Here is a 12,631-nt window from a genome sequence, read left to right on the forward strand (position 1 = left end):
TCAACAGAGGTAAAGAAGCGGACGAGGTTTAAAACTCAGAGAGTAAAACTTGGTTTCTGTTCGTACGAATCAAACGAAGCAGCAGAAATTAACGATTCATCCCTTCAGTACTTCTACTAATGTTCATCTTCGTCACATTATTTCAGACTTTAATCACCATCTTCTCTCTGCACTGCAGCTGTGAAGCCTGAAGGTGGCGCTACAGGCCGTCTGGTAGCAGTCACCAAAATAAAAGACAGAATTCTCCTAAAGTCATTTGTGCCTTTGAGTACTTTTCGTCTTCTAAAAATTTGATTTAGCTTTGTGGCCGAAATAAGTAACAACAAAACGGTACATCTGCTAAAAAGAGACTCTGGGCAAGGAGATAAATGTTTGTAGCGCTCCTTCCATAAAGTGAGACCTGTTTATAGATTCTTCACACATGGAGGGAAACATTTAATTTATCTCTCATCATTTTACTGAGTGCAGCTTACAGAGGATGAAAACCCAGAATTTAGCGTCTCAGAAGATCAGAATATTGTGACGCAGCATTTAGAGAAAGTTGAGTGGAAGGAAAAAGTCTGGCAGGAAAAGCTGCGCCAGGAACAGGGAGAACCCGGAGGAGAACCCATTCCAGCACCGCTAGAGCCACCACGCACAAACGGATCCCACACATGGGTCACAAGAGGCCTATCTGGGCTGAGGAGAACCAGAACTGGACCAGCGGCCCAAAGTCCAAATTCTGAATTTCATCTGGAGATCAAGGTCCCAGAGTCTCTAGCGGAGAGGAACAGAATCCAGGCTGAAGTTTCCACAGTCAGTGACGATTTGGGTCGCCATGTCATCTGCTGGTTCTGATCCACTGGGTTTTCTGCAGTCTACGGACAACACAGCCCTCTGCCAGCTTCATGGAGATGCTGATTACATCTTCCAGCAGCTCTCGGTACCGACCCACACTGCCAGAAGTATTAAAAGCTGGTCTCTGACCGTGGTGGTACTGGGCTTGATTGGCCAGCAAACGGGCCTGACCAGAACCCCATAGAGAGTCCATGGACCTTTGTCAAGAGGAAAAGGACAGCCCCTGAGCAGAACCACGGACTGATCCCCTCCGTGTACGTCTCACTGATGCAGCATTGACCCAGACCCGGTACTGAGAGTCAGAACCCTGACATCTCTGTTTAAAATCAACTTTTTATTGATCTGATGTAATATTCTGATTATCTGAGACGCTGAAGGTTGGGTTTTTAATTCTCTGTAACCAGAACCATCAGAATGAGCAGAACTAGAGATGAGTTTCTCTTTCTGACCCGAGGAACCAAATTAACTTTGCCTCCAGATTCTCTGAGCTGCTGCGCTTAATTCTGGCCGTCACGCAGAGAAAAGCCGACTTGCTTCCTGACGGCTGAAAGAAGCAAATAATCTAGAAGACGAGAGGCCAGAAAGTCTAAGGAGATCTGTAGGTTTCATCAGGCGCTACATCAAAGCACACTTCATCCTTATAGGTAGAACAGCTTTTCTGAAAGAGGAACAACAACCAGAGAAAGCAGAAGAAAGTGAAATTTGTGGGTAAAACAAATCAGTTAAAGATTTGTAACGTGCATAAAAACATGGATGGAGAGCATTTTATCCCTGATGCAGAACAGCAGACGCCAGGAGACAGAAATCTGGTCATGATCCCAGTCCACCAGCAAATAAACCGTCCAGCTCTTTTCTTCACAGATGCTTGTTCTGAACACACATGCAGAGAATGTTTGATGTTCCATGTAAACCCCCCCCCCAGCATGCAGCATGGATCGCCGTGTCCCCGGTAAAAACCTCAGGTGAACCGTAGCTCGCCCCGCTCCGCTCCTCCCTACTCGGCTTTGTGCAATTTTGTTTCAACTGGCCTAGAAATGCCTGGAAGAGGCAAACGGCTGCAAAAGTTAACTAAAACTAAGGAACATTTTGTTGAAATGAACGTATTTATCCTTGATTTGAGCAGCAGGTTTAAATGATCTGCCAATGGAATAATATTTCTGCACTTAGAAAAGGAACAACTCATCTCCATCATCTTATTTCAAGTGCAGTTCATCTAATTATCTTATTTTAGGGATAAAATACTCATCTCCTTGGCAGATAATCTTATTTACCTGCTCAATATGATGACAAATACACTCATTTGAAGAAAATGTAACTTACTTTTAGTTCCTTTTTGCAGTGTGGGGGTGGCTTCAGCTCCACGCCCTGTTTGCAACATCGACACTAAAGAAATCTGCGAGAAATGCTAAACGATGAAAAAATAAATCATCATAAATAAAAGAACAAAATAAATAATACAAACAATGCTTCTATAACTGTATGTGAAAGATTGTCTTGGATATTTTTAAGGAGTAATCCAGCTGTAAATTTGTGGATCACACATCTAATGATAGAATGAAGAAGAGCCGTTTAGCGGCGACCTTCCACCATGAGCTCGTTAATCCCTGCTGCTGATTTCAGGAGTTATAATTTACAGCTTAATGAGAATTTTTGCCTCAGCCATGGCAGGAGCGAGGAGAACACCTTAGTAAAATAGTTTTTAACCGCAGTGAAACTATTTGTCTGGGTTTGACTCCCCGGCTGCAGGCGGTGATGGATGGACACCAGAGAGACAGAGTGAGTAAAAGGAGAGAACGCCTCGGTGAATCTACAGATCTGATGCAGCGCGCCTGCTTACAGGAAGCTGATCGGATCCTTTTCTCTCCCGCCAGCCGTGGTTCATGGTTTGTAAATAATAAAATCATATTTCACTCCTCGGTTTTTCTGGACTTTCTCTGAGGAAAACCTTCTAATTTCTCCTCGCCCCGCAGCCAATCACCAAATAGCAGTGAGTTCTCGTCCAAACTCCACTCTGGGCAGCTCGGTTTGGCCCGGCTGGAGAGCAGAACCGGAGGAACCAGAGGAACCGGAAGAACCTGAAACACTGAAAGCGGGCGGAGTGGAGCGGTCAGGCTGAGCTGGTGGACCCGGGCCTTTTGCTTCAGGAGAGCCTCTGAAGAGTCAGCAGATTTCTGAGCTTAACTGACGACATCTTGGTTTTTTAAATGAATTTAATCAGTGATTAACTTTCATGATTATTAGTGAATCTAATCTTGGTACCTTGCCACCTTGGGTCTAAACCCAGCGATGGACGCGTCGGACATGGAGGCAGTGGCTGTAACCAAAGCCACCGAGCTGAAGGCGTCTTTTTGAACTGATGAGCTTTTTTCAAACCAAACTAATCTGCTGCTCCGGCTCTTCAGAGGCTCCGTGATGCAGAGCTTTCTAAATGTTACCAATAATAATGAATTCTAAGGACTGGCTTCATGCAGAGGCTGGTTGTGTTTGCAGAAAAGTCACACAGTCAGGTTTTAAGTGCAGAAAACATAAATCAGATTGTCCAGACGACTCTGTCTGCTGCGGCTCTTGTAAACATGCTGGACGTGGTTTTCCTTTGAAAATGTACAGAACTGAGGTGGAACGTGAAGAACGGCTCTCCTCGGAGGTCCCTGTGGTTTTCAGTGCAGAGAGCAGGTGATGTCGAAGGGCCAGCAACATTAGCAGAGGATCGGTGATGAAGGCACCAGCTTCCCTCCGCAGGACGTCGCGGTCCTGGTAAGGTTCTGTCCCCTGATGGATGCAGAGGATCTGCGTGAAGCAGCGTCTGCACCTGTGGAGGAGCCGCTAGTCGTGGCTGAAGCTCCGCGGCAGCTCGTTGGTCAGGATGTGCCAGCGCTCCACCCACCGGCCCTTGTTCTTCAGGCAGTCCATCCAGTGACGGAGGGCGTCTCCCTGGGAGCGGCAGCTCAGGCAGACCCCACCTGGACAGCAGGAAGCACAGGAAGCTAAACACCTGGACACACCTGGACACACCTGGACACACCTGGACACCTGAGACTACTCCTGGCCTGGCCAAAGTATTGCACCCCTGGATCATCTCCTCATCCTGCCTCGCTCTGACAACGACATAAACGACGTGGAAGGAATTCAAATCTGAACGCTTGCTGTTCCTTTATATTCAGCCACTTTGACAGATAAAATCTAAAGCAACCAGCTTTCTTCTGAGGTCTTCTACTCATTAAACCACCTGCAGCTGTTCTGTGAAGGCCTCAGAGGCCAGAACATCAGGAGAGCATCAATCAGAGAACCGTCCTCTCTCTGAAACACGGTGCAGGCAGCATCATGCTGCGGGAAGCAGGTCAGAGCTGATGGGAAGATGGATGGAGCTGGACCAGGACCATCCTGGAGGAGAACCTGCTGCAGGAGAACTGACACTGGGGTGGAGGTTCCTGGGGTTCCAGACCCACGTTGACCTGGTCCCTCCACCCCTCTGCTCCTGTGAAGACAGCCCAGCAGTTTCTGCGTTGGATGAGAAGATCAAACCTCTTCCATCCTCAGCTCTTTCTACGGAGAGCGTACTGAGCAGCTGCATCGCCGCCTGGCCTGGAGAGAGGAGAGAACGGCAGGAGAACCACCAGGACAGAGCTTCCTCCATCATGACCCTGCTGCAGACGTTGCATTTTTACAATGTGCACGGGGTAGAGCGGCCTAGTCAAAGTCCAGACCTGAATCAAACTGAGAAGCTGTGAAATCTGATGTTCCCAGATGTTCTCCATCCAGTCTGGCTGAGCTGCAGATGTTTTATAAAGATGTTCCAAGCTGCTGGAGATGAAGCAGAGGAGGTTCTACAGAGTCTGAATCAGCAGGGGTGATTATAAAGGCACGCCGCACTTTCCAGATTTCTATAAGTGGAGAGGTTGAAAACCAGGAATGGTTTTTTCTCCACCTCACATTTCTTACCTGTTTGAGGTCAGAACGCAGCAACATGTAGAAATATTCCAGGGGTGTAAAAACTTTCACAGCAGCAGTCCCACTGAGCAGGTAGCTTTCAGGGACACCAGGGACTCTGGACCATCTGAAAGATCTAACCGTTCTCATGTGGACCTCCAGGGGTCAGTGTTGTTCTGCAGAACTCAGAGCCTCTCTGGGCCCAGAACCCTGGTTCCATGTTTCACTGGATTGTTCCCAGAGGAACAGAGACAGATGTACCGTAAACATCTGAGCGCCTTACCGATGAAGTCATTGGAGCGTCCCAGATCGTAGTCCCACACGGTCACCTCCAGAGTCTTCTTGGCCAGCTCCGACAGCGAGATCTCATAGAAGAACTCCTGCAGAGAACCAGGAGAAGGGAGAACCTCACCTTTCATGAAGGGTGGCTTCCTTATGAACGTTTTCCCCCAGTGGCAGCCTGCTGCTCCCCCAGGGACGGGTTAGAGGGCACATTATTATTATTATTATTATTATTATTATTATTATTATTATTATTATTATTATTATTATTATTATTATTGTTAATATTATTATTATTATTATTATTATTATCAGTATTGTTATTGTTATTATTGTTAATATTATCATTATTATCATCATTATTAATATTTTTATTATTATTTTTATATTATTGTTAATAATATAACTTTTTATTGTTATTATTATTATTATCATTATTATTATTATTAGTAGTAGTAGTAGTAGTATTGCTATTATTATTATAACTTTTTATTGTCATTGTTAATATTATAATTACTATCATTATTATTATTATTATTGTTGTTAATATATTCATTATTATTATTATTGTTGTTGTTGACATATTCATTATTATTATTATTATTATATTATTGTTAATAATATTATAATTTTTATTGTTATTGTTATTATTATTGCTATTATTATTATTGTTAATATTATTATTACTATCATTATTGTTATTATTGTTACTATCATTATTATTATTATTGTTATTATTATTTTTGTTACTACGCCCATGTCCACCAGTAGAAAGTGGGGAAACATGAGAGACGCTAAGTGAGCAGGAAGCTGGAGGAGAATCACAGCAGCTCGTTAACACCACCTGCCTGTGAAGGTGGAGCTGACGCAGATCTCCTTCCTGCTGAGCTCCAGCAGCGGGGGGCAGATGGGGGGGGGGGGGGGGGGGGGGGTGGGGGGGGGGGGGGGGGGGGGGGGGGGGGGGGGTTCTTACCTCGTTAAACTCAGGGTTGAGGGTCTTTTTCATCACTGCTGTTTTGTGCTTGGACTTCTTCTGAATGTCGGGCTTCAGGTATCTGGAGGAGGGATGAAAGATCTAAACGTCACATATTGCCTCGTTACAGAAAACGTCACTGCAGTGGATTCATGAGACGGACCTTTGGTTAAACATCTGATGTTCAGACCTGGACTTTGATTAGGCCATTCTGAGAACCCACTGACTTTTCTATAGAACCCACTGACTGCTGTAGAACCCACCGACTCTGCAATAGAACCCACTGACTGCTATAGAACCCACTGACTGCTGTAGAACCCACTGACTTTTCTATAGAACCCACTGACTCGGCGCCTCAGAACCAGCTCAGAAGAGGCCCGCTGACAGCTGAGGCCTGGTCTGAGTATGAGACTCAGAACCGGCTGCTGGGTCCAGAATATAAACTGCATCTCTGTTCTTAGTGCGCTGGATCGTGGACCAGAACCCGGCCAATGTTCCTAAAACCCGTCCTCCAGAGAGGACCTTGGTTCTGAACCTGTGTGAGGAGATGATCCATCGTTTAGCTCAGATCCAGGCTGGTTCTCCTCATGTTGGAGGTTTGAAGGCAGAAAGCTGGACTGTGGGTTCTGGATGGAAGCTCAATGAACACGGTTTAGAACCAGCAACCTCCTTTGTTTATCAAGCAGAACCGAGAGGAAATGAGGTGGTTACGCTCCATCTGACGGAACCGGGCTTCTTCATTTCCTGCAGGGTTTTCCGTGTCACTGCTAGAATAACCTGTCAGAACCACTTTGGGCCCAGGAGGCTCCTGCTGCTGCTGGGGCAGGGTTCTGCTCTGCAGAAGGATGGAACTTCATCTCAGAACAGTCCATTATTATTCCTACAGAACCCGGAACCCGTTTTCCTTGGGGAGACCAGAACATGTTAATGGGTCCAGTGTTCCGGAGGTGGAACATCAGCAAACTCAACGTGTCTGAAGAACTGCAGAGGAACCCGGTTACTCTGGAGGGAACCAGCAGAACCTGAAAATCCTCATCATCCATCCATCCACCTGTTCATCCATCCATCCATCCATCCATCCATCCATCCATCCATCCATCCATCCATCCATCCATCCATCCATCATCAATTTATCCATCCATCCATCATCCATCCATCTGTTCATCCATCATCCATCCATCCATCTCCCCTCCATCATCCATCCATCCATCCATCCATCCATCCATCCATCCATCCATCCATCCATCCATCCATCATCAATTTATCCATCCATCCATCATCCATCCATCTGTTCATCCATCATCCATCCATCCATCTCCCCTCCATCATCCATCCATCCATCATCCATCCATCCATCTCCCCTCCATCATCCATCCATCCATCTCCCATCTATCATCCATCCATCCATCATCCATCCATCCATCACCCATCCCTCCATCATCCATCCATCCTTTCATCACCCATCCATCCATCCATCCATCCATCACCTATCCATCCATCACCCCTCCATCATCCATCCATTCATTCATCCATCATCCATAATCCACCCATCCATCATCCATCCATCCATCCACCCATCTATCCATCCATCCATCCATCCATTCATCCATCCACCCATCTATCCATCCATCCATCCATCCATCCATTCATCCATCCACCCATCCATCCATCACCCCTCCATCATCCATCCATCCATTCATCCATCCATCCATCCATCACCCATCTATCATCCATCCATCCATCATCCATCCATCCATCCATTACCCATCCCTCCATCATCCATCCATTCATCCATCCGTCATTCTATCCATCATCCACCCATCTATCATCCATCCATCCATCCATCCATCCATCTATCATCCATCCGTCATTCTATCCATTATCCACCCATCCATCCACCCATCCATCCATCCATCACCTATCCATCCATCCAGCCATTCATCCATTCATCCATCCATCCTTTCATCACCTATCCCTCCATCATCCATCCATCCATCCATCCATCCATCCATCCATCCATCCATCCATCCATCCATCCATCCATCTTCAGCTACCTCCTCCAGCTCATCCAGTCCATCACACCTTCTCATGTCCTCCATGAACTCTGAGCTCCTCCAGAACAGCTGATCTTCTCAGTCTATCCTTAAATCTTCTCGTCTCTGAATGAACACCTGACAGAAGATGGATGGTCTCTGCTGGGTCTCCATGAGTTCTTCGGGTTCTTCAGTCGTCCTACTGAGGCCTCACTGTCTCACACAGCTTGGCCTTCACCCTTCATCACTCACATTTTGACGTAGGGGTCAGAGAAGCCGTTGACGTCCATGGCTGCCAGGTGAGCGCAGCGCTTCACAGCCACGCAGAGACCTCCGCTGCGCCTGCCTCCTCCTCCTCCTCCTCCTCCTCCTCCTCCTCCTCCTCCTCCTCCTCCATCGGCCTCAGCGTCGTCCGGACAGACGGGGGGGCGGAACTGGAGGGCGAGCAGCAGCCGACCTCGCTCCTCCAGGCTGTGCAGCTGCTCGTTCTCCCACTGCAGACAGGAGAACATGAGAGCCGGTCAGCAGGAGCAGTCTGAGCGAGAACCTCCCAGCAGGTCGGTCGGTTCTCAGGGTTCTACAGGAGATCATTTCACCGCCATCAGCTACAAACATAACGTCGGTTTAGGTCAGGGGTGTCCAAACTTTTTGGCATGTGGGCCAAAATTCTGAGGTCAAAAGTTCTCAAGGGCCAAAATAAATTATAATATCGATAGAACATAACCCAAAAATGATGTTGTGATTCTTTTACCTGCTTTACAAAATATGACGATTTCAATTAAACTAATCATTCCAATTTTATGAAGGAAAAGGATGTTAAATCACTGTAGATCCAAAGTTAAAAAAGGGTTTTGCACATTTTCTTTATGTTAGAAACTCAATAGACTTGACTGAAAATAAAAATAAAATGAATTATTTTTGGTCTCACAATATGGCAACAGGTTTTTGGCCGGTAATTATTTTAAAACAATTGTTTTATTTAGCTAATTTTAATAAATTTTTTGATGAAAAAAAAAAACGCTTTAAATGCACAAAAATTTGCATCTAACTTAAAGTTCTCAGACAGATGTGGTCGTATTTTCTATGAAATTAAATAGAATGTAAAAATTTGGTTGACATGAATATATTGTGTTGTACCAAATGTTTTCAGTTCTTAACCTGTCTACATTCATTTTAGCCTAATAGAAATAAATTGTTTCCATCTCCACACCAAATGTTGTTGGGGGGCCACACAAAATCAGTCTAGGGGCCACAAATGGCCCCCGGGCCGCACTTTGGACACGCCTGGTTTAGGTGGACCGGGGCGCTCAGATAGAACTAGTTTGGTCCTAAGAAATCTTTTTCACACTTAGGACTGTTTGCCTAAACTGAGTCATTTTCACTCCTTCATCCTTCCACTAATCACCAGCCAGTCCTACCATCACTTCCTGCTGAACACGTTTTGCTGGGTGTCAGCATCCTGGTCTCTGTCGCCGTGCAGACATGGAGGGTTAGGGTTGTTGATTTAAAGCGTGGCAGCATGGCGGCATGGCGGCATGGCGGCATGGCGGCATGGCGGCATGGCGGCATGGCGGCATGGCGGCATGGCGGCATGGCGGCATGGCGGCATGGCGGCATGGCGGCATGGCGGCATGGCGGCATGGCGGCATGGCGGCATGGCGGCATGGCGGCATGGCGGCATGGCGGCATGGCGGCATGGCGGCATGGCGGCATGGCGGCATGGCGGGGGAATTACGCCGTTAGTGATGTCATGTAGACGCCTTAACAGCAACAACCGTCCTGGTTTTACGCAGCGCGGTAAATTAATTAGCATCACTATCAATATTAGCATCATTTGCATCGCTAGTATTATTAGCATAATTAAATGCTAATAATGTGTGTATGTAAATATAAAACAAACACACACCATATTTAAGCAGCCATTTTATAAAATCATTACAGGTTTGTAAATCTGGAAATGGAAAAAAGAAAATCAGTTTTATGTCTAAAGTGATTTTATTTTTACATATTTGGTACCAGCCTATAACAATAATTATTATTATTGTTATTATTATTATTATTATTAGTAGTAGTAGTATTGCTATTATTATTGTTAATATAATTGTTATCATTGTTAATTTTATTATTACTATTATTATTATTATTATTGTTATCATTATTATTATTATTATTATTATTATTGTTATCATTATTATTATTATTATTATTATTATTTCCATGTAGACGCCTTAACAGCAGCAACCGTCCTGGTTTTACGCAGCGTGGTCACAGGTCCCTCAGCCAGCTGCAGTTCCAGCTTCCTCCCTCAATCAGGAAAATGTCTCCTTCTGGAGAACTTCCCTCTGGGACGAGGGTCAGAAGGTCCAGCAGACATCTTCTCCTCTGCTGGACTTCATTAAGACGCCTCTCAGCTCCGTTTGATCCCGCAGACAGATCAGAAGTCTAATCTTTGTTCTTCTTGTCCTCCTCCTGCTCCCTGACTCGCTGACCTTTGAGTGAAAATCTGTCGGAACTGATTCAGATCGTTTGCATTCAGAGCTTCCTGCAGCTCGTCTTCAGAGATCATCACTGCTGAGAGGGGGAACCTGCATCCAGATGGTGTCAGAGAGCAGCATCTGCAGAGCTACAGTCCTGCAGACTTCACGTCTCCGGCCGCCGGTGGCAGGTTCCAGGTGAGCGGCTGACAGGTGCGCAGATTTCCCATCAGAGTGAGACATCCGTGTGTGGAAGTGGAGCTCTGAGCTCCAGGGAATCCTCAGAGCTGCTGACAGCTGGAGGCAAAAATCTGTGCGTTAAAAAGAGGAAATGTAAAGCTTTTTGTTCTCGGTTTGAAATGTTGAGGCGGTGCTGCAGGATTCACAGCGTCATGGTCGGTTTAGCTGGAGTCTCATCAAGAGTCACAACAGCATCTCACCTTCATCCAGGTCCCTGCGAAAGGAAAAATACTAGAAACGGGAAAAAGGAGAAACAGATCTGTAGTTTTAGTAAATCAGAGATCTTTGTCTCCATGAGCTGCAGCAGCGACTCGTTCTGAATGGAGGTCCAACCAAAAGTATTCACCCCCTTCACGCATTTCCTCTGGTTTTGTTCCTCTTAAATGTTTAACATGGATAACCCGAATAAATCCAGAGAACGTTTCTAAGGCTGATTTAGTTCAAAGAAAGGAACCTGGCTCTAAGTGAAGCAGTAACAGCTCTAACAGCCGTAGTTCTACGCGTGGCTGAAGCAGCTGCCCTGTGAAGGACCAGTTTAAGGTTCTGCCTCTGCTCCTCACCAGAACCCTGCACAGCAGAATGGTTCTACAGGTCGACCCAAACAGGATCTGTTCCATGTTTCTCTGTCTGCTTCCTGCTGCAACAGACGCCTGAATGCATCGTCTGGATCAGCCGGGATCTTCTCCCTGAGGAGCTCTGATGGTCCAAACGGACCACCAGCAGCAGCAGAAGGCGGCCGTCTGTTTTCTCTCCTCTCAGATTCATGCAGCTCTGCGCATAATTCATTAACAACAGCAGAGTCGGCCTCACATTAACCGCTCATGTATAAATAAAACTGAAGCTTTGTCTCAGGCTTCTAATCACACATATTTTGTGCTGCCAGTTAGTTTAATTAGATTTGTTTGTTCAGATGTAAAATCCTGAAAATGAGCAAAAACACTAAGCTCCCTAATTGGATTTCTGCTCAAACTCCAGTTTATCAGCAGGAAAAATGCAGAAACTGCTGCTTGTTTCCACGTTTCAGCTCCACATCCAGCGGCTCTGGGATCAGAGAAATGAGTGAAAGGTGCGTCGTCAGGTAAAGCCCTGTTTGTCTCCACACTCAGGTCAAATTGGCTGAAGCTGCTGCCTCTGCCTTTGTGCAAACACCTGCCGTCTTTCTGAGGCCAAGGCTGGCAGCTAATGAGCTCACAGCTGGAAAAAAAACAAGCAGAGCTTTATGTTTCTGAGGCTCCTAAATCCAAATGAATCTCTAAAGGGAAACCATGGAGTCTGATTTCCTCTGAGAACTGGAAACCACAGAGACTCCAGACACATGCAGCCGTGAGCACGTGGAAAAGATGCACCGATGAGGGAATGGCCCAGAATGCACCTGGACCCGACCGTACCACAGTTCTTCAGGGACGCCGTCCTGGTCCTGCAGGACAAGCAGAAGCCTGGAGGACAAACCGGACATGTTGGTCCCACCGGCTCAGAACTGAGACAGAACAACGCTGGAGACGCTGCGGCTGCACAGAGTCCAGCTCACTTCACCTGGAAGGTGCTTAGCCTAAAGTTCAATGAGAGGGAAAAAGACCCCAGAGATGGTTTTTGGTGACCTCACCAATGTCTCCTGGGTTCCTCGGCTCGGCCTATCAGGCGGAAGCACCTGGCCCGGTGTAATCAGCTGTTTGTCACCAGTCTGGCTCAACGTGGACCTGATCCTACATCTGACCGTCAGACGAAGACAGTCGTTAACTCTTAAAAACTAATTCTCTCCCCGTAGAGACAGCGGTCCACACATGTGCTCCCTCTGGGCTGGATGGCTGGGACGCTCTGTGTGTGTGTGTGTGTGTGTGTGTGTGTGTGTGTGTGTGTGGGGGGGG

At 46.4% G+C, this 12,631-nt stretch overlaps 1 protein-coding gene across 1 annotated transcript in view; it reads right to left on the minus strand.

The window, feature by feature from the left end:
• Positions 1–2,112: 2,112 nt before the first annotated feature.
• The window catches only part of doc2a (double C2-like domains, alpha), a 52,857-nt gene continuing 42,338 nt past the window's right edge, over positions 2,113–12,631 (minus strand). The window contains exons 8-11 of the mRNA XM_036148711.1: positions 8,305–8,546; positions 6,020–6,101; positions 5,048–5,144; positions 2,113–3,797 (exon numbers count right to left, since the gene is read on the minus strand). Coding sequence (XP_036004604.1) covers positions 3,661–3,797; positions 5,048–5,144; positions 6,020–6,101; positions 8,305–8,546 — 558 coding nt within the window. The 3' untranslated portion in view covers positions 2,113–3,660. The remainder of the gene's footprint in view (positions 3,798–5,047; positions 5,145–6,019; positions 6,102–8,304; positions 8,547–12,631) is intronic.

Source organism: Fundulus heteroclitus, chromosome 16 (genome assembly GCF_011125445.2).
Source record: "Fundulus heteroclitus isolate FHET01 chromosome 16, MU-UCD_Fhet_4.1, whole genome shotgun sequence".
NCBI lineage: Eukaryota > Metazoa > Chordata > Actinopteri > Cyprinodontiformes > Fundulidae > Fundulus > Fundulus heteroclitus.